General features: G+C 41.5%; 1 protein-coding gene across 1 annotated transcript; it reads right to left on the bottom strand.

The window, feature by feature from the left end:
- Window positions 1-56: 56 nt before the first annotated feature.
- Window positions 57-23,303, bottom strand: ints6 (integrator complex subunit 6). Its single transcript, XM_020657066.3, has 18 exons — window positions 22,755-23,303; window positions 22,571-22,648; window positions 21,772-21,921; window positions 16,257-16,346; window positions 14,147-14,330; window positions 9,270-9,395; window positions 8,782-8,933; window positions 7,035-7,187; window positions 6,449-6,581; window positions 5,933-6,027; window positions 5,707-5,817; window positions 4,548-4,763; window positions 3,784-3,910; window positions 3,533-3,675; window positions 3,258-3,438; window positions 2,733-3,128; window positions 2,436-2,529; window positions 57-1,773 (listed from the first exon to the last, which is right to left on the bottom strand). Exons 1-18 carry the CDS (start codon window positions 22,863-22,865, stop codon window positions 1,680-1,682), a joined length of 2,634 nt encoding a protein of 877 aa, XP_020512722.3. The 5' UTR covers window positions 22,866-23,303; the 3' UTR covers window positions 57-1,679.
- Window positions 23,304-27,052: the final 3,749 nt, after the last annotated feature.

Genomic DNA, 27,052 nt, shown 5'->3' with positions numbered 1-27,052 from the left:
GTGTTTTGGTGCTTTATTGTCTGTTAGTCAAATAACGCAGAATGAAACACAAAGAGTCACATCTTTACAGAACACTTTATTTACATGGCCCTTCACAGTGTAAAATAGAAACTTTATTCATGGAAATACTTACAAAAAGGCCATTTTCCACTGAACATTCTCTTTAAATAGTACTCTAGGGTTATTTACATCTTTACAGTGTATTCAAAATACTCTTTTGGTAGCGGCCTCTTCACAAACAAAGACAAGTATGGCAGATTTTGGTCCCTGTCCGAGGAGGGAGGGAACAGAAGAGGGCTGCCCTCTGAATCTGAAATCAACTCTTGACCTCTACGCCTTAATTCTGGTCGTTTGTGTATATTTGAGAAGAAAAATTGAACAGATCTGACAAAAAAATATATAGTGTTGGAAGAAAGAACAAAAACTTCCAGAACCAAAAAGGTAGTTTTTCGTTTAAATTACATTAAATAAACATTCTCAAATTTACACAAGTGCATTCACGGTTAAGTGACAAGAGGTTGGTTTGAGATTCATGGCGGAGGGATTGGGGGGATGGGGGGGTTAGAGGGGGGGGGAGTGGGTTGAGTTATTTGGCAGCGACCAGCACGTTGGGACAAGCTGGCATCTGAGACCTCTGGTCATCACGCTTCAGGGGACAACAATTTCTGTTTTCATTTGAGCATTTTTTTCCGGCCAAAATTAGCATAAAAACCCGGGGTAAAAGTGTCTCCAATGTTATTGCTGATTCTAATCCATTGGTGCGAGTTCCTGAGCGCTTCCCTCTTGTATTTCAACATTTGTAACCTATGATGTCGCATCATTCGTATGATTTTTAACTGGTACAGCTTGCTCTGAAAAAAACACAGAATATTAACTATGAATCAGCTCGTATCCCAGAAGGACAACGTGTTTAATATATTCTTAAGTTCTACTCAATAATATTAATCGTCAGTTTGGTAGGTTAACCACAAGTTGACAAATTTAATACTTGAGCTAAGTCATACCTTTTATTTTTAACAGCAGTGGAGTGCTTCTGTTAGTGGAGTGTAGAAAGTAGATTTTAAAAAAAGAACGACAGACTCTCATCCTCCCACGGAACAAAACCGCAGAAACGTAGAATCACATCAGAGGAGGGAAAAGTGGAAAAGGCATGAGAGAAGGAAAGTGTTTCATGAGAATTTCCGTTGGATCCTGTTTGACCCTGAGTTGGCTGACACACAACCCTGAACCCTTTCCCCACACTGTCAGGACATAACATCATCGTAATTGTAACATGACAAGTCCTACACTCCTCTGTAGTTTATCCACCGATTACATTTGACTCTTTAAAAAAAAAAAAAAAAAAGAACAAGATCGACTCAGGGGAGGAGGATACTGAAGGGGAACGCCTCAGGATGAGTTCACAAACATCCAACGCTTCACCTGCAGCAGCTTCTTCATCCTGCATCACCCAGAGTCAGAATGTCTTTAGTTCATCCTGTGTGCAAACCAACCAGACCTTCAGTCAGGTTGAGATAAATCAGAGAATCCTCTAAAGAGATGATCGTTTGAAGGGCTGGATGTCGTCTTGTCCCGTCTCCGCGTGGGTCCCGGTGAAAGAGAGGAAGAGGGGATTTAGAAGGATGTGGAGAGTTGTCGGGTTCGTTATCAGTTAAGTTCAGTTCGGGAATGAGCCGGTCTCAGAGCGTGTCCACGTGGTTCAGGTTAAGGGATCTGTTGTGGATCTCTTCCAGGAAGTTTTCCAGCTGCTCGATGAGAACACGCTTCTTGAACCTTTGAAACAAAAAGTGACGAGTTATGGTTTGAATTTGGCACCAATTCAGTTCTATTTACGTTTCTCTTTTTGCCTTTATTTGATAGGACAGCTGAAGAGAGACAGGAAATGTTGGGAGGAGAGAGCAGAGGGTCAAGGTTGCATTTGAACCCACAGCTGCTGAGGCGAGGGGAGCGCGACAACCGCTAGGCTATCAGCGCTCCTGAACAAGCGATAGAGCTTAGCTGACTTCCTGAGAAATGCCCTTTACAAATAACAGGATGGTTACATTTCAGATGGTGAAAATGTATCTATTTCTATTAGTAATGTTGTACATAAAACATCAGCTCAAATTAAAATGTCTAATGTCTTAGTCTTAATTCAAGTATTCTGGAAATATTACAGTTTCAATTTAGTTTTTCCCCAAACTTACTAGACTTTGAATTAAACCTGTCAGTGTTTAACATAATATGATTTTCTTATTTTCTAAGTTCTAAACTTGTGCTGGTAGTAATTCATACTCCACGATACAGAATTGTTCTTTTTTTGAAGACATATTGTGATTGGAAGGCCTGAAGAAAGACACATGACGTTACAGGATTTAGAAGTGAAACCAATCTTCAGCTTATTTTGATGGAAGAGCGGGGTCATGATGTGACAAACGAAGGGTTAAACTCTGTACCTGGCCGCCTCTTTGATGATATTTTGGAGGAAGATGAGCCGGGTGTCCAAAGTGCCCTGGATCTGCTTCAGAAGGAGGAAGATCTTCTCGTAGTCTAAAACACAAAGAGAACAGTTGTTGTTTTTTTAAAGACCGTATCCTCCGTCTTGGTGAAAACAGGAAAATACAAAACCGGAAATATCTTGGGGTTAGACTAATGACTATTGTGATGATAAAATCCATCCACAGCATCTTCAAATAAAAAAAAACAATCAACTAAGTGTGTGTTAAAGACACACACAGTCTTTGTCTACGTACGCCTGCCAGGTTTTCGGATCTCCTTGGTGATGAGTGTCCTCAGCTCGTTGTTGACCTTCGTCGTCTCTGTGTGAATGTGCTTCTTCAGAGCCGTAGGTGACAGGTAGCGAGGCGGCTGGTCCTCCAGCAGCAGCAGCTCTGCTCCACCCTCGCTGCCTGGCAGGAGCTCGTCCGCCTGGAGTTCTCCGTTCTCCTCCTCGTCCCCTTCCCTGTCCCCGTCCCCGTCCCCGTCCTCGTGCAGACCCAGGTCCTGGGGCTCCGCTGATGTGTGGTTCTCCTGGTGGTCTGCAGGCCCCGAGGGATGATCCGACTCATCTGAGTCTGAGCTGTAGTGGTTCTCATTCAGGTGGTTTATGATCAGGTCAGGTTCAGGAGCTCCGTCACTCATGTCAATGTCTGCAGGTACAGAGATTTAAAAAATACATGTAGGAATATAAAATACTCAGCAGGTAAGGCGAGTCAGTCTCTGTGGGACTATCCCTATATACAAACACAAACTGTAATAACACACGTCTCCACTCTCACCTGATCGAGGGCTGGCAGGTGGCGTCACAGGAGGGGTGTAAGCCCTGCCCAGACGCAGCAGAGGGGACATGCAGCGTCGTCTCTTCGGCCCTCCACCCGTCATGTTGCTGCTGTCTACAGGTCTCTTCCCCTTGTTCTGAGGGCCGGTCACAAACTCATCCGCCTCGTCAATCATCATGCCCTAAGAGAGAGGAGAGGAGGACGTTCAATCCACATGTTTCTGACATCAGTTTTCCTTTATCTGCTTCATTGCTAGGCTTGATACGAGTCAGTACCTTCTTGTCGAGTTTGAAAGGGTTCCCGAACGTGTGCAGGCGTTTGGGCTGTTCGGGGTCGGCGTCTCGGAGAGGCTGAGGAGCAGCTTTGAGGAAGTCTTGGTAGTTGCCCATCTGGGCAATTGGCACGCTGTGGAGTTGGTCTGCACAGGAGACGGAGAAAAGCACCAAGCGGTGGGAGAGTGTTTATAGAAATAACAGAGCATATCATATGACCAAGGAGGCATTAATGGACTTGCATAGTGACTTACCTGAGTCCTGCCCTCTGAGGCTACAGACGCTGGTGTTGAGCAGGTTTCTCCTCATCCTGCTGAGCTGGTCCAGCAGGTGGCTCCGGGGGATGTCGTAAGGATTCCTAAAGCTCTGTGGTTTTAGGCTCTGATGAGGAAGAAAAACGGGGGTTGTTTAGATTTCTTTAGGTCAGAAGAGACGATTGTTCTCTGGTTATTATAGAACTTTGGTAATGACAGAGTGGATGTAAAGGACTATTTAAAAAAACAAAAACATAAGCACTTTCAATAAACGCAAGGATGGAAAACCAGGAAGTATGGTGTCTTTTGTTTTTGTTGTTGATTTGCATGCATTTTATAGGCCCATCTAGGGACGGGCTTTGCAAACCAGCTTGGCTATAAGTGCACTGTGTGGCACTGACCTACTAGTTTCTTGCTTGTCCCTACACTCATAAACAGTAAGTAATAAATAATCATACAAAAGGGTCGCCAGTAACCTAGTGGTTAGTGTGCGTGCCCATATATTGGAGGATGTGGGCCACCGAGCGGACGCCCCGGGTTCATATCCAACCTGGGGCTCCTTTTTCATTCATTCCCCACTCTCTCTGTCCCCGATTTCTGACTTTATACACAGTCCTATCTCTAAATAAAGGCCTAAATAAAACCTTCAAAAATAAAATACTCATACAAAGTAGCATCATCTGTCCAATTAAATACACCTCATTAGTGTCTGTATTCATGACTGAATAACCATGGCTTATAACAGAAGAACAGGTAAGATGTACCTTGTTGAGCAGAGCCAGCTGAAAGCCCTGAAACTCTTTGGGGTTGAGCTCCAGGGGAAGAAGGGGTGTGTCCCCCGTGAGACTCTGCAGCTGCTGGATGAAGTCTCTCCGCTGGGCCAGAGATAATCCCCCGCCACGCCATCGCACCTTCATACCAGCTTCTGGAGGCAGCTTCTTACCGATCGTGGCGATCAGGCGGTCGTATTCGATCTTTGACTGGAAACGGGAGCAGAATTAAAACACATGATTAATGATACCTACTTATGACATTATAATGACTAATATTCAGTCTCTCAATAATATTAGACTAAAAAAACCATAAACAATAGGTTTGGGTGTGATTCAATGATGTCAGCACAAATATGTTCATGAGATGTCAGCAGGCAAACAAAAGTTGAATATGCTGACTCCTATAAAGGAGTAGAAGTGCTGCTCTGCCTTTCCTGTAATCATGTACAAGTTCTCTTCGGATACTTCAGCTTTGTTGGGCCTCATTTAAATTTTCAAGGGGGTAATTGCTTGGGTTAGATTTGCCCTTTAACTGTGTAAAGTTTGTTTCCCTGAGCGTAGAGTCGTGGAGCCAGGGTTCAGCAGCAGCAGAAAAGTTTCTGCACCACTTCCTGTGGCTGTGGATTTCTTTTTATTGCTATCTGGCTCTCACGCTCTTCTACCTGGTCCCACACAGAGCTCTGGGCCTCCTCCTTCTGCGGCTCCTTCTCCTGTAGAGTCTCTTTGATTTCTTCAGCAGCCTGAAAGGGGGGGGATGACTTTTCCTCCTGCTGCTGAACTAGATGAATCTCCAGGTGCTGCTTGGCCTCATTTAGAGTGACCTTTACTTTGCTGTTCTCCAGGTTCTCCAGCCGAGACAAAAAGTGAAGCGCTGTTTTTCCATCTCCTCCTTTAGGGAGCTTTTCTCCTGCTTAAAGTGGAGGCGCTCAGTCTCCAGGAGATCCTGTTTTAAAGGGGTGGATGTGGTCTTGTTCTCCGCCTTGCAATCCCCCAGCTCAAACTATTTTTCCAATGAAAAACAATAGGGTCTCTGCTACGTTGGAGCTTGGGCCCCAATTATTTTTCATAGACATTAATCAATCCCAAAATCCCAAATAGGGCGACTCAATCTAAAAAAAAAACACAGTGAGACACAAACATGTCCTCGTACCTGTTGGCTGAGTTTCTTCAGATAGGAGACCACGCTGTAACTAAGACCGTACTCCATGTTGTCTGCCAGCAGGTTTGGTGCTCCCATGATCCTCAGAGCCTTCCTCAGGGACTGTGGAAGGAAAAAAAAACAACAACACAGCAATAAGACAAGAACAGCATCAACATACAAGTTTCAAAATGTAATAAAATGTAAGGAGCTGAAGAAAGATGCTGTGTGCACGGACCCCGATGTAATATGGCGGCATGGTCTTCAGGTAGTTCTCAAAGGACTGCCGCCATTTGATGGTCGGCTTGAACTTGTGCACTTTGATCAAGTCGTCTGCGTTCAGAGAAAAAAAAAGAAAAAAAGGATTGACTTTGTTACAACATCCCTCAGATGTGAAAGAGTACAAGTCGTACAAGACAGCAATTTGACATATCACATGAATGAATCTATGAACTACACTGATAATAATAGTTTCACCACATTCGCACATGTGTTTATTTTCAGGAGTCAAACTGTTGAGAGGGAATAAAGGCACAGCACAAAAACAAAGAAAAGGGCACAAATGGGCAGATGATGGCTGCAAGATAATAACAGATGTGATAATGGCTAATGGGAAAAATCAATCTTGGATTATTTTCACAGATATATCATTATATACACCCCCCCCCCCCCCTCTCTCTCTCTCTCTAAACAAACTGGGTTAACAGCCACATGACGGAGAGTGCAAGACATAAAAAGGATCCATCAGTCTTACCCAGAAGTGGCAGCAGTACGGGGTAGTTGTAGGGCATCACAAACAGATTGACACAGTTCAGAGCAGTGCTGGCCTTCAGATAGCCAAAGGGTTGACCCAGGTCACTGTACTTGGCACTGTTACATACAAACACCTAACACACGGAGAGAAAAACCAGTCAACAACGTGTGATTAATACTTCATCAAACAGAGAACATACATGACCTGCAGAAATCTAGGTTAAGAGTTTTGTGTTGGGTGGATCGATAAGCGTCTGCTGATTTGTTGAGCTGCTGGTTTTGTGACTGTAAATGGGATCTGTCGCCTTAGTCGACCATCACTTAAGTCCACTAACCCGTACACCTGCTGCTGAGAAGTATGACCTATTTCTGTGAAGATGACTGCACCTTCAGCACACCCTGCTTTCACCTCATTTAATCTCTGTCAGACTTTCAATTTGGCTAAATGGGACACAGCCTGTGGTGGCCGTGAGTCTCTTACTGCAACATGATTTTCATTTATGTTTATCACAGCGTTATAAATATGAAACTATATAAAATGTGTGTGTGTGAGTCATTTCCTGTCGTGTTCTCTGATGGTGCCGTACCTGCCAGCAGGTGTGGGGGGACTTTCTCTCCAGTATGTACTGGGTGAGAGGCGAGGGCTCCAGCTCGTACTTGTCGAAGGGAACCTTGTCAATCACCATCGGCTCTGCGTCCAGACAGGAGAAGCGAACGTGGGGGTGGGCTGAGCGGGGGGGCTGTAGAGGGGGCACAGAAGGAGAGGTAAACACTGCTGTAGTCAATGATGCTTCACTTTTAATCCTACACAGAAACCTATTTTTAGTGTCAGTATTTACGTTGATGTTATTCATTCTGTACAAAACAATGTGTGACTGTGATTTTCTTTTTTTTAATTCCACTTTCACAAAAACACAAACTATTAATTTCCATAAGGCAACTGGGATAACAAAGCTCCTTTCCTGTCTACAGGTTAAGTTCTGTTATTATATCAAGAAAACAAAAGGCTTTCATTTATTAGGGCGTTTTCACATTAGGCACGATTGTCTCGTACCATGGCCCCGAGCACGATTGCTCCCCCCCTCCGCCGCTGGTCTGAGTTCACATTAGTAACACTGTTCTATAAGAGTACACTTCTGTATGTTCACAGCAGGAGGCAGTATGCACATAGATGGTTTGCAAATCCGCCAAAAAGCAGAAAGAAGAGGTAACCACTCGCAGGCTGAGTCCATCCTGCTTACTGTGGAGGTTTTTTCGTTATTTCTGAGACGCAAACAACGACCCTCTTTCTACGTCCACATGTACCGTGCAGCTCAGAGGATGAAATGTGCCCGTGCTGCGTGGATACAACGTGTTTTTAAGCGACAGGACAATGTTTAGAATGACGTCTTATAGCGGTCCACTTCCTTGTGTGAGCATGGTTGCGTTCACGTCTCCCACAGATTGTACTGAATTACACACGATTCATGCCCAAGACCACTTCTTCAAGTGGAATCGGGCACTGTACCCCAACCTGAGTACGGTAGGTGTGTGTTGTCAAACGAACTGGACTTTGGGGTCAAGCGTTTCTCGGATCCGGGGCCCGCGTCCTAAGTGTGAAACCACACTAATAAGAAGAAGACTTTCGCTTTCTTGATTCCCTGAATAATCATCAACAAGTTAATTAAGTGTCTTGTTCATCTGACTTGATGGTCTCCACGATGAGTGTCAGGGGAGATATATCATTGAATATTGATGGAGCCACAGTAGAACTGTTTCGGAAAATACTATCAGAATAAAGTTCTAGCCTAATGGAAGATATGCAAGAAAAAAAATGCCTTCAGAGTTTAAAGAGGGACTTCTAATGAGCAGCATGAGCTTTTAAAGTTTTATTGTTTGTTGTCTTTGTGAGTACAAAAAGGACCACAGACCGACGTGATGCATGATTCATCCATGCACATTTCCCGACTACACACACTTTGTCTAAAGAAGTTATTAAAACAACTGAAATGTTCAAAAAAGATGTGTCTGAAAAAAGAACACATCGTCCCTTGTGCTTCATCCTGTAAAAACTGTTCCTTCGTTTATTACACTGTGCAATGTGTGCTCCACAAAATTCAGTTTTATTATTTCCACTACTTCCTTCTCGCTCAGAAATTGAAGTGGGAACTGCTTGGCCTTTTTAATTTGAATGAATCAATCTAGAGATAATCTTTTGTACAACTTGAGGATTATTCTGCTCTGGGTCGTGAATAAAAGTGTGAGCTCCAGGTCAAAAGATAGAAATGCAACATGTTTCCATACAAAAGCTTTCTTGCAGACTACCTGCACCGAGACTCCTAAAGGGTTTCTTACCAGCGTGGGGGAGTTCTGGTCCGGCCAGAAGGCCTCTGGGACAGGCCAGTGACCGATGGGGACACCGGTTTTAGGATTGGGTCGTACGTAGATCAGCTTGTGACAACAATGCCACGGCTGTGGACCAGACTTCAACGCCTCAGGAGGAGCATCTGCACGGACAGAAACAACACAGCCAAACTGATTCCAGTGCACTTACACACAAGAGGTCTGTTTGGTACGGTATGAAAAACAACAACATGGTAACTGAAACAGTGTGTGGGCAGTTTAAATACGAAGGTGGGGGTTCAAACAGCGACATCACACCAGCCGTTTATGAACAAGAGAAGCGGAAAAAAAAGAGGATTAGAAAAGAACAGTGAGTGGGAGAAAGCGAAGAGAATCTCTTCTAATCAGACAGATGCAGCGCAGCAGCCATCAATAAAAAGGTCTTAGAGAAATAAGAGTCGGGAATACATTTCATGAGGACAAACAGAGGTGTCTCTTACCTTCTAAAGGAGGAGGGTCAGGCCCCGTTTTCTCAAAGTTTATAACCACTCCACTTTGGATTTTCTGCACCAGAGACTCCAGACACTGATTCAACATACGCTGGGAAAAGACACTGTAGGAACGACCTGCAAAACACAAACAAAAAAACACAACGTCATGACAACATACACCTAAGAATTTAGTTAAATAAACATTACTGAAGGAGGAATTTATTTTTAACTTCTTATAAAAGCTGAATCCCTTCCCATCCCTTCCTATCTATCTAGCTGCTGTCATTCAGTTTTTAACCACTAGGGGGCAGTGGAACAAGCTGGATAAACAACACATGGAACCTCTTATTGTGACTTCATCAAACCGAGAGGAACCGCATCATTCATTTGAAATCACATTTCTGTTCACTTGAGGAACAAGTGGAAACAATAAAATCTTTTTATTTATTTATCTGGAAACACCTGAGGGAAATATGTGGCTCTTAAACTGCTGAAATCTCAAATATCTTCACCAGATTCTAACTTTGCCTCTCTGTGTGTGTGTGTGTGTGTGTGTGTGTGTGTGTGTGTGTGTGTGTGTGTGTGTGTGGAGCGGGGCAGGTTGTGTTCAGTGAGTTTATCAGGACAGCTGCCTGCTTCTGCTGGAACACACTAAGAGCTGAATTACACCTTAAACGAGCCATAAAACAAAAGAGAGAGCGTTTGAGCCGACTCAAAGTCTCCACGCAGCTGTGAGAACGGCACGGACGGATGACTCCTCTCTTTTCCCTCGGTCACAATGAGTGAACACTTCCACAATAATTACAGTAAACACAGGGAACATTAGCCATAGTTAAAACACAGTGGACAATGTTAATGAGCGCAGCTTTCTGTAACAGAAATCATGAATGTCCTCGAAGTTATATCGTAGAAAATGGAGGAAAAGAAGGAACACTACATTTTGAAAGACAGATTATTTTTTACCACATTTCTTTAGGTGAGTTCCTCCTTTTACAGGCGGGCATGGTTGATTCTTTATTTTAGACACACCTGACAATGAACACACCATGGTAAATCTGACCCAATTCACAGGCTGCTAATGAAACAAATATGTGCTCTCTCTCCCTCTCTCTCTCTCACTCTCTCCCCACCTCTGTATATTCTACATACTACTGATACCAGTTGCATTACATGCACATACCTCAAGACTGTTGTAATCACCTCTTCATATCTGCAGACATATTTATCTGGGGCGAATGCAAACTCATGACTTTAACGCCTTTATCGGTCAAACCTAGCACTGTGCTGATTTGCATGAATTCTACCTGCTTCTGTGTCAAAAGAAATTCAGTTTCCTACTTAGACATTTATCTTGGACAATTTTTTATATGTTTTGGCCTTTTATTTGGAAAGGATGGCTATGTAGTGACAGGAAATATGCCGGGAGAGAAACTGGGGGAAATACATGCACAAAACAGAGCCAAGATGAGGACTCAGCCCTAATCATGGCCCCTGAATCTCATATGAATCAATTTGATGCTAAATTAAAGTCGATAAGGAGTGACTGAAGTGGGCCAAGATCGAGCCCAGATATTTTAATTTTGTTTATTGCTCTTCTCATAAATAAAGTTGAAAGATTCATGATTCAAAGCCTGACAAATCCAATTTTATACCCCCGACAAAATCAGACTGAAAATGGTGCCCGCTTTCAGAACTCAAACCTGAGAGAGGATTCTTTTAACTGATCCTGAAAACAACATGAAAGTGTGTGAATTTAGAGTAGTTGAATTTAAAATGGTGTCGTTCCTCCCTACAGGTACAGAGCATTTAAAGTGCTCTCCACTCAACGGCACTCATATTAATGGGGCCGCATCAGTCCTGACTAGATTTTACAGGAAGTCACAGCAGGTACATTTGCATGTAATGAAGCTCTAAAGCTCTGTATCTGATTTTGTCACAGAAAAGTGAAGGTCTCATGATTAAAGATCATGAATAAGACACGCCGTCTTCAGAAACTACTACTGATTCATGTTATCTGACTCAGCCGTCTGTCCCGTTACTGCTTCCAACTTGACCTCTAATGACCTTGTTGTGCACCCATTCACTCACTCATTTCAATAGGCTGTGGCTTTGTGTCAGGTCTGCCATCAGCAGTAATGGACAGGCAGCATGTACTGTAGACTGTTACTGACAATGGAGCTGTGTCATGATCTGCATTCAGCACCACTGACACAGAGCTTTGGTGTGCTCGTCTCTCTCTCTTTCTCTCTCTCTCTCTCTCTCTCGCTCTCTTTCTCTGTTAATCTTAACCTGCTATCAGCATCATTCTAGTCTGTTCCTCCTGCCGGCTGCTTCCACAACCAGGCGGCATGAGGACGGGGAACAGGAGGGATAAAGGTCCACTTCCAGTAGATGTAAGAATTATTCACAAACCGATACTAGTCACAGAAATGCTGCCTAAAAAGTGGCCTTGGGTATCGCTGAGTACACCAGCCAATGCGCCGAACTTATACCATCATTTAAGAGCTTTAAAAAATATACACGAGTATTTTTCTTTTCCAGAACAGTGACCTACACATCAATAATGGCTGCAACTAGTGACTTCTGTTTTGGGGCTGAAAAGAAGCCCTGATTTCAGGTCAATCGTTGTCTAACGGTAACAAACAGCATCAGTGGGCTGTTTGTGTAGAGTAGCTTTAAAAAGGTAGCAAAATGTCAGCAATAAGTGTTAACCCATCCACATTTATTTATTGAGAGCAGGAAATGACATGTGGGAAAAAAGCCACAGGTCGGATTTGAACCCAGGCCGCCAGTTTAGAGGACTACAGCCTCTGTACATGAGATGCATGTACTAACCCAAATGCTACCGGCGCACCCCGCCGTCACATATTTTATGACAGTTTTTATTTTCTTTAAGGTAAAGATCATTAGAATGCATGTTCTCCCTGTGCATGAGAGGCCAGAAAACTGTTTAGAGGGTTGTTTAGTCCACCGATATGGATTTCCTCAGCTTCTTCCTTCTCTCTCTCTCTCTCTCTCATAAAAATAAATAAATGTGGATGGGTTAACACTTATTGCTTCTTCTTTCTTGCTTTCTGAGACACCCCCCACCCCCACCCCCACCCATCTGACAGGGAAACCTTCTGTGTGAGGGACATACTGTATGTGACACAGCAACTCGGGAAGATTTCAGAAGAACACTGTGATGAACTTCTCTCGAAATGTTCAGTAGTGCATGTGCTAAACCAGTTTTAGTTAAAAACAGAACATGGTATCTGAAATCTCTGGGTGTTTTCCTTTAAAACAGGAAGTAAAGCCACTGCCTTTTTTTTTTTTTGGCTTTTTAACAACTGAACAGGGAAGTACTGATCAATAATCATTGGCTTGACAGTATTCTTATACGAGTTTATGTTAGTGTGGAAAATCTTCCTGATCCTGGTGGGACAATCTGGGCTTTCCATCCTTAATCTACCATAACTCCTGAAGTGCACTTGAACAAAGCACTCCACCTCTCCAGAGCAGCTCCAGCAGACGTGCTCGCTGGTTAAAACTATTGTGTGTTTACACTGGGTCGTTTCGCTCCAACTAGCAAAACCTGCAAACACAAGTCAACTCTGAATGTTGAGCAAGGCGGTGCTGAGACAGCGCCCGGGGGGGTGGGGGGGGGGGGGTGGGGGGTGTCCCTCACTGGAAACAGAAAGAGCTGCCAAGGCTCTCTCTCTCTCTCTCTCTCTCTCTCTCCATCTAAATTTCTCCTTTAAAACAAGCACATTATTCTCCCTCTGTCTTTGTATTGACAGCGATGATTCAGCAGCTGTTGCTACAGAATGCATTTAACAAACATCTATTTTGATAGAGCGTTATAAATACTTTGAGCTGGTCCCGGCATGTTCCGGCAGGCTCTGCTGGAGAAATTAGGCTTGTGTGGCTCCCAGGAGGAGTTTGACTATTATGGCTCTCCAAAATAAGGTTATAATGAAATTCACTTACAAGAAAATGTCTGCAGAAAACAATAATGGTGCACTGTAAACCACAACAAAGCACAAAGATATGATTAAAGTGTTTTGTGTATCTGTGATGTTTTCATTTTAACCAGCTGTTGATATTGCTTTAAAAATTATTAGTATAACTTTAGAGTTTTTAATTCAGTGTCTCATGCAGGCTACATTATATACATATATCTCTGACTTTATATTTATAAGAAAGGACGAAAATACATATTTACAAAGGCTTCTAAATGCCCCCTCTGTGTTTTTTTCCCTGACAGGGATAGTCTCCAGCTGTGAGGAGCATATGTGGACAGACAGGAGAATATCCGGAGCAGTCTCTCTGAAATGATCTAGATATTTTTCAGGAGTGTATATATGTGAAAACAGCCTTTGTTTGCCATCACCATCTCATTGGATTATCAATTTACATTTCATGATGGGATCTGACTGCTTTGAAGTGTGATGGGAGACTAATATATATATATATTTTTTTATAAATGAAGTCGAGAGATTTGAAAGACAGTGAAAAAATAAATGGTGGGTGTAGCAGAGGCTGAACGATCCTATGGGTCAAGCACTAAAAACAAAACACTTAATCCTACAATTCCCATAATGCAACTTTATAACAACTCTATTAAACCTTTCCTGCCTGTTAAACTCCCTCATCTTTCAAACTCCATTCCCCATGTTTAATATTGTTTTTAAATAGATATGTAAGTCACTCTTACTCAAGATAAACCTGATATTTGGTCCTTCTGAGTTAGAGGAGACAGCGCTGTGACTCTTCTTGATAGGCTAAGTAGTTCCCCTCATAGTGAGTAAACTGACCTTTATGTTGAAAATCAGGAAGTCTCTTTTTTTTTTTTTCTAAACATGCATCATAAATAAACCAACCACCGGCTGGGTTTTTCCGCCTACCTCCAGTGACCTCACACATGGGGGTGATTGGAGAATCGTCTGGCGGGACACCACCGAGGGGCTCGGGCTCCACCGAAGCGTTGCCGGGGATACGCAGCACCAGAGAGAACAGACGCTGATCCCAGCGGAAGGGCTCCTTGGTCAGCTCGCTACCCGGCAGTGGAGTGGTCAGAGGCAGATGGAGCTGCAGCGTGGAGGAGAGAAAAACAAGAGGACTGAGTATTGACGACAAAATGAACGACAGATAACTTGAGAGTGTTTGCCTAAATGATGACTCGTACTTTAACCAAGAGACGATATAAATATGTTTGCAGACAGTTTGTTATATTCCTAATACTGAAGAAGTGTTTATTTTAACGTCACTGGTTGTTTTAAACCAAAACCAAAAAATCAATGAGCAGGATGGGAAACTAATGAAGTGCTTTGTTTTTCAGGCATCTAATTCATTATATTATCCACAAACACATTCTCTTTCTTTTTGTATTAGCGTTTATGTGGCTTTTTTATGCCTTTGCTTATAGAAAGGTCAGTGGATAGTATCAGAAACAGGGGAGTGAGAGAGTGGGGAATGACCTGCAGGAAAGTAGCCACAAGCCAGGTTGGAACTCAGGCCATCCGCATGGAGGACTACAACCTCTGTACATGAGGCGCACGCACTAACCACTAGGCTACCAGTGACCCTGAGATGCACTTTTAACAACAATGGGACCGATATAAAATGCTGAGAGATATTTTCATGGCACAATTATCGATTTGGAGCTTCGTCATGACTGTAAGTGCAGCTACCATCACCTTCATAACTCATCATGCCTCCATTCATTGAGTATTGTAAGCTTGCTGGTGGTCCATACTTCACAACCATCAACCTTACCGCAGGCTAAGAGCTCAACCAGCGTACCTGTAGCTAGCAGGACTGAAAACTCCACATGGAGCAATCAGCTACAGGTACTAGAAAGGGCTACACAACTGCAGATTTGTGGACTCTGCTGAACACAATGGGAATCACCACCCAGGATGACACCTGTAACCTTTGTCCCTCGAGGCAACCACCCAAAAAAACAGACTTCCTATATACCTGTGCAACTTATATTAGAGATTCTACAGGGAAATCAAGAAATGTTGTGCTAAAATTACGTTTTTTTATTGCATTCGATTTGACTGATATTTCCCAAACGAGGCTAAGATTACAGTTATCAGAATTAATGCAGTTAATAAAGCACAAGAATTGACTGGAGAAAAAAAATTAGGCTGACACCCTAAGCCAAACTATTAAAAGTTTTAGTGCTCCTGATTCATTGTGGCTGAAGAATTGAGGATTTAATTGAACACACTTGACCTCATCAAGTTTTTCGCTTCCCGAGCCACAGAAGTCTCCACTCTATTGAAAACATGTCCTCTGAACGTTGCAAATGTTTCACATTGATGACAAATATGACAAGTTACGAGAAGTTCAGGTAGGCCTTATAACACCCATTTCTGACAATTTAAAGACAAAGCGATAACGATACATCAGTTTAAAAAAAACTGTGACAGAAACAATTCTAAGAGCCACTTCAGTAACTTTAGAAAAAGTTTATATTCGCTTGTTTGCTTTGACTTTTAATGAAGCAAATCTTTATACTTTGGTTCTTGATTGTTGGAATCAAAAAGGAGGTGACAATGTCTCATCTTTGGCTTTGCTCATGTTGAAGGCTGCTTTGCGATCCACTGGCAGTTAATGATCAACACGATCATCAATCATATCTTTTGTTAGCTGCGACCCTAATCATGAAATAAATCTAAAAGCTTAAACTGACGAGCATTTCAGTCGTTATTCCACTTCTAAGAAAATAATCTTGGAATAAGATTTAAAGTTAGGTAAAATGGTGAGGCTGCTTTGCTTTCATCGGTTAAACTTCAAGAATTAAACATTTAAAAGATAAATATGTGAAGCCTCTATAGTGAGAGATAAAGGACAATTTGACAAAGTAAAAGATGCTCGTTCATTGTGTTCATGTTTGTGTGATCAAACAGGCAGCTGAGCCGTCATCCAGCCAATCAGGAAGCCCCCTCCCCTGACTGGCAGAGACCCCCTTTTCTTTTTTTTCGCCTCTGTAAGTGTTTGGCTGACCTCGTCTTGAACTCCACCGCTGCTGGTCAACTTGTTGCCGTCACAGATGGCGATAATGATGGCGGGTTCGAGGAAGAAGGGATTCCTTCCCTGATAAACAGAGAGGGGGGAAAAACATGCTCCAGATTAATTGGATAATTGAATAATTATAAAGCACGTTTCAACAACATTAAAGCGTCATGGCCGAGGGGGGAAGGAAAGACATGATCAGATGTTATTAAAACAAGCCGATAAAAAGCTCAGATAAAATAAAGAAGGTCAAAGAAAGGCTTAAATACCATCAGAGTGTTATTAAATGTAAAAGATTCAGTGTTATAAAAGTAAAATACTTAATTAAGCACAGCTGTAAACAAACGAGTCGGAGGCCTTGATTTATAAGAACTGAGAGTTTTGGCGGATTTGCATTTTTTAGGAAGTTTGTCCTGAAATTGAAGACGAGAGCTACCGTATGTGTTCAACTAAAAAGTTATTCAAAGAAGCCAAGAGCAAAACTCATGACTGAATAAAGCAGCTGTATATTTATAGCACTTCTGAGGCATAAATGAGCGCAGATAATGTTTCATAGTAGCGATAACAAACGGGGGATCTATTTGAAGTCAGCAGGAATGTGAACAAGAGAACATTTACTCAAGAGAGTTATGAAAAGAAACAGTGAGAGTCAAGTCTTCAGTGCAGAACGACTACGTCTTCACATCCGAGACCTGTGTGCCTCTGCAGTATACGGGCACAGTGCATTACCTGAGAAAACGACTTTTCCCTCCTAGACCCCACAGTATTCATGACAGCAGCCCTGCACACTGATAAAAAATGAAAGTGGAGCAGCACATTTATCACCGTGCCTCTTCCCTGAGGGATCTCCACGGAGGCCGAAGAATAACTTGGTGGGTTAACAGAGTAAAACCTCGACATGGGCCGACATGTCATGTCAGCAAGATATTGAGCACGGCGGAACCTCGCTGCAGTCGCACACTCTTCATAAACACCGTCCTGTTCCTGGCAGCGGCGTGATTATTAATGGATGCGGCCCCCGCTCAGAGTGGACCTGACCTGTAGGCTGCGGTTTGTGCTGAATGATGGATCTGTCCACTTTCACAAACAGACCAAAGTCAACAAGACTAGTAAAACTACCAGGATCCACTCTGCTGTAGGTACCCATGACAACCTGAATGTTGTTGTTTTTCTTTCACTCCCCAAAATCCCTTTCACGATATCGAGCGCTTTCTTAGCATGCTAATGAGTCGACAGCGAGGACTAAACTTGCCAGACGAGTGATGATTTCATCCGTGTCACATCAGCTCACTTAGCGGTTACTGTTGCTATGCAATCAGCCGTTTGTCTTTTTTTTTTTTCTCCACGGCCCCCTCATGACAAATACAGCTATTAAAATTAGACTTTGGGATATTACATCAGTTCATCACTGATGATCAGAGCAGCAGCTACTTCAGCTCCAAGATCAGCTCCAGGATATTTGTCCATTTAAGTCAAAAACATTTTTCAAGTACATGTACAGTTCTATTTCCACGGGGAAAAAAGGCAAATAAAAATCTCTACTCTGGCTACAGAAATTACATGATATACTTATTTTTTAATCAATCAGTTATAATTTGCAAAAATGCCCAAAAAAACCCCCTAACATTTAACTTACTCAAATACGGAGGATTGCTTCATTTTTTGACATTCATCTTTGGAAATGAAGCAGCATTAATCTTGTGTTAAGGGTGCTATCGAGAAAATTAAGCAGGGTCTTATTCTGTCTGAAGTCAAGCTGTTGAGTTAAGATCATTTTTGAGTCAAGTGTCAAAACATTTCCATCTATCAAATGTGGAGAAATGTTTATTTACTTGGACTTATTTCTGTAACATTGTTGTAATTTATTTAATTGATGTTGTCTGGGCTGTTTTAATCCTATTCTATGGAGCACTTTGAGCTTCATGTTTGCATGACAGGTGCTTAATAATAAAAATATGTAGAATTTACCTATTTTTTTATGTTATTGCAAATTGTACATCATGATACAGACCAAACGTGGCAAATAAACGTGTTATTAAAACAACTGTAGCTTAAATGATTTGTAACTGACAAGAAGATCGGTCAACTAAGCAGCTGAAGAGTAAGATCACCGGTCAGCTGACATCCCCCCAGACTGATGGAGATCCATTAAAGTCCTGTTCATCACCCTGCTGACAAGTTAACCTACAGCCGAACATCAGCGGTCATATCATTTCCTCTCTCTCGTCCTCCCCTGTCCTCTCCCTCCTCTGCCCTTTCACTGCTCTCTTAATGAAACTGTGATCAGTGTTGGGATTACCCGCTGCCTCTCTCTCTCTCGCTCTCTGCCTCCATCATGCTCCTCTTCATCTCCCAGGGGAGAGTCATCTCAGATGCATGGCAACCTGGAGGGTTCTTTGTTACTGTAGCAAGCAGCACTCCAGGGCAATATTACCCCCCCCTCCCCTTTTCGTCTCTCCCTCTCTGCCCTACTGAACGTCTTAGCATTCAAGAGCACAGGGACGAAAAGAAATCAAAGTTGACTTTTCTTTATGAACCAAAGGTGGTGGTGGTGGGGGAGCAGCAGACGATGCTGACTTATTATACGGGACACTTCAAATACAAAGGAAGCCGATCAAAAGCCACAGCATCACTTTGGTTCAGCTTTGATTTACGGCTGCTGACGCTAACTAACGGAGAAAACACAGACAGAAAGTGTCTGGAGTCATCAGAGCGCTGCTGAAGGTTGTCTCACATTAACCTGCAGGTAATAAGAGCCCCACCTGATCATGTTTTGTCTGTCCGACTTGAGAGGATAGGAGGTTTATCACGAAACATCTGCACCTGATGTCCTGCTTTTTATATATGTGATAGAAGACAAGAGGTTCCCCCAATATGAAAAGGTGTTTAACACAATATCTGCTGATAAATAAACACATTTTCAGCTGCAGCACTTTCATGAAATGCCCGTTCACAGCAAAGTTAAGCTTCATAAAAAGGTCAAAATGAAACAATTTTTTTTTAAAAGGAAACACTTAAAAGACGGGACGCGCCTCTGAAGTACTCAGTAGGTCAATTAATCAGCTAAAAACTATTTTGACTATTGCTATGAATGCTTTGGCTTCTTAAATGTGAAAATGCATTTTATCAAATGAATATGATGGTTCGCAGATTGTGAGCTTAAGTTATTCGACACGAGCTGTTTAACAACAAATAACTCATTACTTTTGGATATTATAACGCCTGAGAGATTAGCGCTTTATCAAAATAAGGTCAGATTAATTCATAATACGTTAAATACTTAGTACCCCTCTTTTAACACTTACTTTGAGAGGCTAAATACACTCGTTGCTTGTAATTACAACACTGGCTGTGATGTCAAAGCCAAGTTAAGTATAGAGGGGAGCGCGTCCCCTATTCTGAGACTGACCTTGTTTAAGCTCTGAATGGGCCCGAGAGGAGAGAACGGGTCATTAATTTAAAAATACAGTTCAATCAGCCTGTCATTAGAGGTCAGTGGCGACCGCTGCAGGACGGAGTAACCTAACCTTGGCCTCGGCACAGTGCTGTTTGCGCCTTCTGAGTCCATATCACTACTGCCAGCTTGACAGCATGGTCGGCATTTGACATTCAAACTCCCCTCGAGCGTCTTGACACTCATCATGAATGCTGTATGTATATACAGGATGTATGATGTGGATTGTGGGGATTTCCCCTTTGTTACTCAGGAATTTCATCCACTATTACTCCCATCCTCCAGACTTACCTCAACGCTGGAAAACCGGCGTCCAGATTCTACGTCAACAACAATCTAAGGATTTATCTTGCAGTCGACTTTAAGGGCTCCTTTAATAATATTCTGTTTGCCATGTATTTCCACAGTGAAGGCAATCCTATTTGTAGATGTAGATACTCCCCCTGAGTTTCTGATGTTATTTTCTTCCTAACAAGAAGTCAGGGCAAAACTGTCCAGTCTTTAGTAATAACATGATGAGAGAAGGTTTTATCATCTGTTGCAGATAAATCCGTATTTCAAACTGTACACACAGTCTCCCACAGCTTCTCTTTCAGCAACTACCTCCCCTAAGTGGAAATTTGACCAGAGACTTCAACTGGTGATGTCATTAGGCGGCACTTTTTGGAGGTGTTCCAGTCATACCGAATTAGTTACAGACGTTGTGGGCTCGACGAAGATTTTCTTTTTTTTTTCCGTATTCAGCCACAATTAAAAGTTATGAGAATGCAGGTTTCCAGCTGTGGATGGACTCTGCAGCTCCGCTCCAGGAGAGACTGGTTTTGAGTTTTACAACTTACAACTGATTTGTGCCAGAACACAGAAGTCGCATCTAGGGTTTGTGGACTAAAGTGCACTTTCTGACGAGCCTTGTTATGTACATACAAAGATTCTTAATCTAGGGTAAAGAATATTTAAATAATTCAAGGACTTTCTTGTAAGAAAAATCTCTGTTTGCTCCTGACTTGAACAGAAAAAGGATCCCAGTTGCAGAACTTTTAACAGATTTGTCTCAATTTAAGCATCTTTGCAAAAAAAAAAAAAAAAAACTTTTTAAAAGAAGCCTAAGAATCTGCTCAACAAGGCGCAGCAGGCAGCAGCGCTTTATCTCAAATCTGAACAAGAAGGTAGCTCTTTTACTGTTTTTAAAGTTTCCCTCGCAAACAGTAGTGCACTCATAAACAGCAGCCGGGCATTTAATCATCCCTTCATAACATTTGTAATGTTTGGTTTGAGTTGTTACGTTTGCCAAGAGGCGCTGACTCACATCGATTTGCATCTCTTCAACGGGTTTCAAATTTTTTTGTCCACACCATTTACATCAGTGAGGGAATTTTAAATGTCAAAAAAGCCTCTTGGGAAAAAAAAAGGCAATAAAACATCACAGCACGTCTACTCGACTATCTCCAGTTCTAACAACCAGTACCTAAAACTGGTTCACTAAAAGTAAGCATCATGACCCTCGTAGAGACAGGACTCACAACAGATATTTTGTATTACAGTGCATTCGTTTCAGCCTCTTAGCTAGGTGTAGCAAATAAAACAACAACTAAATGCAAACTGCATCAACTGTTTTCCCTATAAAGAAACCCTTCAAAATAAGATATACTGCGCACTTTGGGGCTTAAGCTAATTAAATATTTTAACTTTTTTTTGCATCTAAAAGAATATTAGCGTGAAGCTTACCCTAATTTAGAGCCCATTTTAAGTATTTTAAGCAAACTTAAAATCACCACCAGATCAAATGGTGAAATCAATAAAAGTTACTAAAGTGAAAAAAAAAAGTTATTTCTCTTGTCTTCATTATTTGCTGCAGTTGTGTTTGTGTCATGAAAGTGTGTGGGGTCACTGTATGCAGGTGGTTGATGCTTGTAAGACTGGGGATAGGGGATAGGGGAGTTGGGAGTGGGTGAAGGGGGGGTCTGTGGGGGGGGGGGGCAGCGGCTATATATCAACTTTGTCATAACGCTTTATAAAACCTTATTTCCTCTCTGCCTAGTCAGTGCTACATACCTGTCCATAGTTGTCTATCCCAGTCACTAATCTATTGAGATTGAGTAAATCAAAAGCGGTCCTCAAGGACTGGCCGATAGTTGTGAGTCCGGTTGCTTGGAGGTTCCTCAGCTCTGTCATGAACGTGGCGTGGCTCTCTTTCCATCCAGCCTTTTGTTTTTTTTTTTGTTTTTTGGGAGAAGCAAAAAAAAAAAAAAAAACAAGACACAAAACATGTCATTAATGGTAACACATCAAAAAATAATAATAATAATAAAATTTAAAAAAGATGTAGAAGTGCCCCCCCCCCCCCAAAAAAAACTGTTGTGACCACCTGACAAACTCTGCAGAAGTTAACTTGTAAAAGCTTGATGATAAACACAGACATGGGGGGGGGGGGGGGTGCTTCCTCTCAGCTCTGCTGCAGCCAATCACTTGACCCCGTTACTACCCAGAGAGGAAATTACACAGTCAAAACTAAAAGTGACTATTTTATTTTCTAAACAACTAAAGTAACCTAGCCTCCCCCCCCCCCCCCTTACACCCTCCTCCCCCCCTCCCCTCCCTCTCTCATATCACCCTCGCTGTATAAATAACACCCAGAGTTCCTTGCTGCTCACACTGAAACAAAATGTCGGCCATGTTTTAAAAGGGGTATGAAAAGCTCCTCCTGGAAGATTTTTTCCTCTATACAATTTGATCACAACGTGGTGGAGCGATGTGGAAAGGGGGGGGGAGGAGGAGGGGAGGGTGTGCGGGGAGACAAGTCAATGCAAAGCTGGACATGACCCCCCGAAAACTAAAAACAAAAAAACTCTACCTTTATCCCGAACGGAACGTCTTCAAAATTTACCAACATGTACCGGTCCCCTCGGCTCGCCGGATCTCTCCCTCTGAGCTGCGGAGAGAATCATGATCATTCAAGGTTTTGACAGCCGAGCTTTTCTTTTTCTGTTGTTGCAAACAGCACACAATGACGTCAAAACGACTTGGGTTTACAGTACCTTCATAAAAGTCTCAACAGCGCCTTTTGCTATGTCCAGATAGGTAGTGCCCAGGTGGGTGCGCTGGTTCATTGAAGCGGACGTGTCTATCAGAAAAAGTAAAACGGGCATTGTGATGGTAATGACACGTTCTGCATGGACTTGGGTGTCAGTAACAACCGGTCAAAACGCAAAAAAAAAAACAAAAAAAAATCTTTTGTTCTTCCTGCCGCTTGTATCACCTCTCTCTCTCTCTCTCCCTCTCTCTCTCTCTTCTCTCTCTCTCTCAGCTAGCTTAGCTTAGCTTTGCTAACTGTCTGTCTCACACATTCTTTCAAAAAAAAAAAAGTGTAAGAATAGTGAGTGTTGAAGCCCTTTTCCGGGGCGAGCTAAACTAAAAAACCTCACACCCTAAAGGGGGCAGGTTATTGATTTACGAGGGATTTTGATATATATATATGTATATATATATATATATTTTTTTTTTTTTTTACAATATTTTTTGCTTTAAGTTTTCATAGTAACAAAGTTCCCCCTCATAGTGTAGTCCCTGCCTTCTCCCTACACTGAATGCGCTGTGTCTTCGCCACTGGTTTTAATCAAAGCCCCTGAGTTTAGCCCCGCCTCCCGAGCGGGTCTTTCACTTACCACGTGCGAGAACACTCGCTTCCCATTGGCTGTCCGGGAGCCGCTTCATTACCATATCCAAATTAGGCCAAAAGCTGTGCGTCTCATGCGCATGCTTGCTCTGCCTGGAGAGAGAGAGGCAGGAATGCGAGGAAAAATATTCACTACATTACGATGTGTGTTTAAGAATGCAATATATATATATATTATATATTATATATATATATGGTGATAATGCTCGTCTTTTTGGGTATTTTCGGCAGTTTCTTGGAATCCATATTGTTTTGGATTTTGCCTGTGTCCGCTCTGAAAGTTGATTGCATAATCAACATTTACTTCATCCTATGCACGGGCGTGGGCTACTGTGAAAGACAAGCCCTGGAGACTATTGAGGGGGAAAGTGAAGGCAGTAACAGACAATATCATGCATAAAGCATTGCAATATTAATCCCAGAGTGCTCCCGGGGTAAAGACAAATTACTGGCTGGCACAATGGCACATTATTTTCATGTGATTTCCAAATAAAGACAGCCCTTTTCTGCGAAACGCTCAGAAAGAGGACAGCTTTAGATGAATAGTCGCTGCAAGGGATTGACATGCGCACGCACCCACACGCCCTTTCTTTAGCTCTTTGACTTCCCATATGTGCATTAAGATTCATAAATGTAGCAGTCTAAAAACATTTTGTGAAGAGATTTACTAAGTGAGATTTATGAAAGCAGTAGGAAGTAGCTAATTTGTTGCTTCCCATAAGTTTGTACTTAACACAAACATGGATTATTAGGCCTTAAAAGATACCAAAAGGGCAGCACTATGTAAATGATCCTGTCTGATAGATGGGGTTTCACCATAAAAGACACATGACACTCGACCAGGCGTTAGAGATTGTGCAATGCAATTTACATAATGAAGCTTGTTGAAAACATCATCACTTCCGTGCAAATAGGAGGAAACCATCCGGTAGCAGTCGATAGCGAAGATGTTTGACACAGTTCTCAGAAGCAACACGAACAACACTTCATATTCCGGTTTGCCAGTGACACAATTTTCAAGATAAAATTGTTTATGTAGAAGGTGTTACGGGAACTATCAGTGTGAACCAACTAATATAATGAATGATGTGCATTACAATGATACAGTGTAAAAAGTAAAGTGAAACATGGCTCACATTTAAAATGTTATTCTTTTCAAATACATTTTAGATTTTTTTTTTTTTTCAGATTATGCCTTTCCATGCTGTATTTGTGAGAAGAAACATTTACCATCATGCCTGTCACAGTCTCAACCAGTCACAACATTTAATTTGAGCCTACTTATTTTACACTTCAATAAAAACAGTAATGTAATATAAACAGAGACATTACACTTTAGGGGAGACGAGATGTCTTTCTTTCTGAAAAATAAATAAATCCATACAGATATATCTTTTAGCAAACATTTTTATGAGAAAATATCCTAAAGAAATCAACATCCATACATTTTCAGTCGACTTTAACTTTTCTTACTAGACCTTTAATTTGAAATCCAGACTGACTGTGTCCGAAAATGAATATTTCCCAACTTATCGACTTCTTTATTCAACAAGCCTAAACTAAATATATCATAAAGAGTGAAAGAGTTTAACGTTTGTATTTGGCGATGTTAACAAACATAACTTAAAGGCTTCAAAAATATCACATGATCGATTTATGGCAACTCTGCTTGGGATAAAGTCTAAAACAGCGACGAGTTTCAGTAAGTGTTTAAAGTGTTTTAAATTGAAAGTCTATAACGGATGGGATGTTCTGTTATCAATTACACTTGACCACTGACAGCTCTGTTTCAGTTTAATGTGTGAAGCTACCTATAATATTACAAAGACAACTTCAGTTTCAGATAACAGACTCACTCACAACATAACATTTATGACTTCAGTGTTTTTTCTCCCTTAAATTGAACACAATATGTTTATGAATGTTGCTCACCCTCTTATGTTGGTACTATCAGATCTTTGTCTTATGCCTCCTGCAGGTCAATAGTTGAAAATGTAAACAAGCCCTGAGTTACAAGTAGTGATTATATGTTTTTAATAAACAAGCAATGCTGTTACAAATAATATCACGGCCTAGTTGGTTTTGGCTCCGATTATCTAAAGCCCTTAAATTAATGAATATATTGATTGCAAGATAACAATAAAAGCTTGGATTATGTAAATTTTAACACTGAGCTTCTCTTTAGCCCTGTGGCATTGTTTATTTGAGATTGTATCACTTCCTATCAGAATTTCTCTTTCCATATCTGATTTCATTTTTTCTAAATTTAGTATATATCTTATGGATAGAATATTTCACACTCGATGATGAGGTGTGAATATCAGCACTTCATCTAGATCACAGTTGTGCTGATCTTCAGTACAACACTACATTATGGAAAACAATATTATCCAACAGTTATACAATATAGTAAAAAGTAACATCAGATTATTGTTGTGTGCTCCCCCAGACTGCCAGCAGGCAACGAATGCTGCATTCAAGTGCTCTTTGGAAATAATGTACTTCCCTATAGCAAGTAGTAGAGACTACAGCTCTTTTGTGCTTCAGCAGAAGAATGAAAAACATGGAATGCACATCAGATGTATCCTAGTTGACATCTTAATTAATTTACAAGCTAAAATAACATTATAATTAACAAATATTTCCTTAGCTAGCTGTCTTTATTTCTAACTTTAGGCTTAGCATAGCCTAAAGTTGTCTGTGTTGTCCCTTTTTATGTCGTCTCAGTGGGCTATACTGTAAGCATGTTTATAAGTTTTCTGCCATTTTTGCTGCCCTGAAACGTACCGCAAACCTCACAACTGAGGTACCATCAAAATTTCCCACTGGTAATCACGACTTCGGAGGTTGGAGTGCTTATTAAGGCTACTAGTACTATACGGTAAATACGACATATCCGAGGAGCACTTGAAGGCAGCACAATTCCAAATAACTGAAACTTGAGTGTTGCCAAACAAACCAATCATCTGCAGTCGTGTTACTTTGTTTATGTCTTAACAGACTGTATATTTACAGATAATGGTCTATATCTAACATGCAGCTACTTTGCATTAGAGCTGTACTTTTAGGCTATTTGTACCTTTATTTATTTATATAACAACTTTTAAAAACACAGGTTTACAAAGTGCTTTGACAAACAAGAACAAAGCAAACTAAAGCAAACCAACCACATTAACAACAGCAAGAACTAAACAAATGCAAAATACTAAAAACAATTCACAGAAAAGAACCCAAAAACAGACATATATAATAATAATATTTAAATTTAATTTAGATAATAAAGACAAACACCTTGTGGTGTAATATTAATTGACTGTATTCATTATGTCTAGGCGGATTGATACATATGCTATTGTTATTGTGAAAAAATGCTGTATGTTGTACCCATAGACCAGGGGTGGGCAACTGGCGGCCCGGGGGCCATATGCGGCCCCCATCAACCCTCAATGTGGCCCTCAGGTCAATTTTTACACATCAATTAATTGGGAACAGAAAGAAAACATGACTAAATCTGCCATGAAATCATGAAAACCAGAAGTATGTCCATAATAATATTTGATCACTGGTATATGTTGAGTTAAATTGGAGACAAAATTGACTGTAATCGTTTTTGTATACTACAATTTGGCCCCCTGGCAGTGAGAATTAAATTAATGTGGC

Source organism: Labrus bergylta, chromosome 13 (assembly GCF_963930695.1).
Source record: "Labrus bergylta chromosome 13, fLabBer1.1, whole genome shotgun sequence".
NCBI classification, from domain to species: Eukaryota; Metazoa; Chordata; class Actinopteri; order Labriformes; family Labridae; genus Labrus; species Labrus bergylta.
This window is presented reverse-complemented; position numbering and strand designations above follow the sequence as displayed.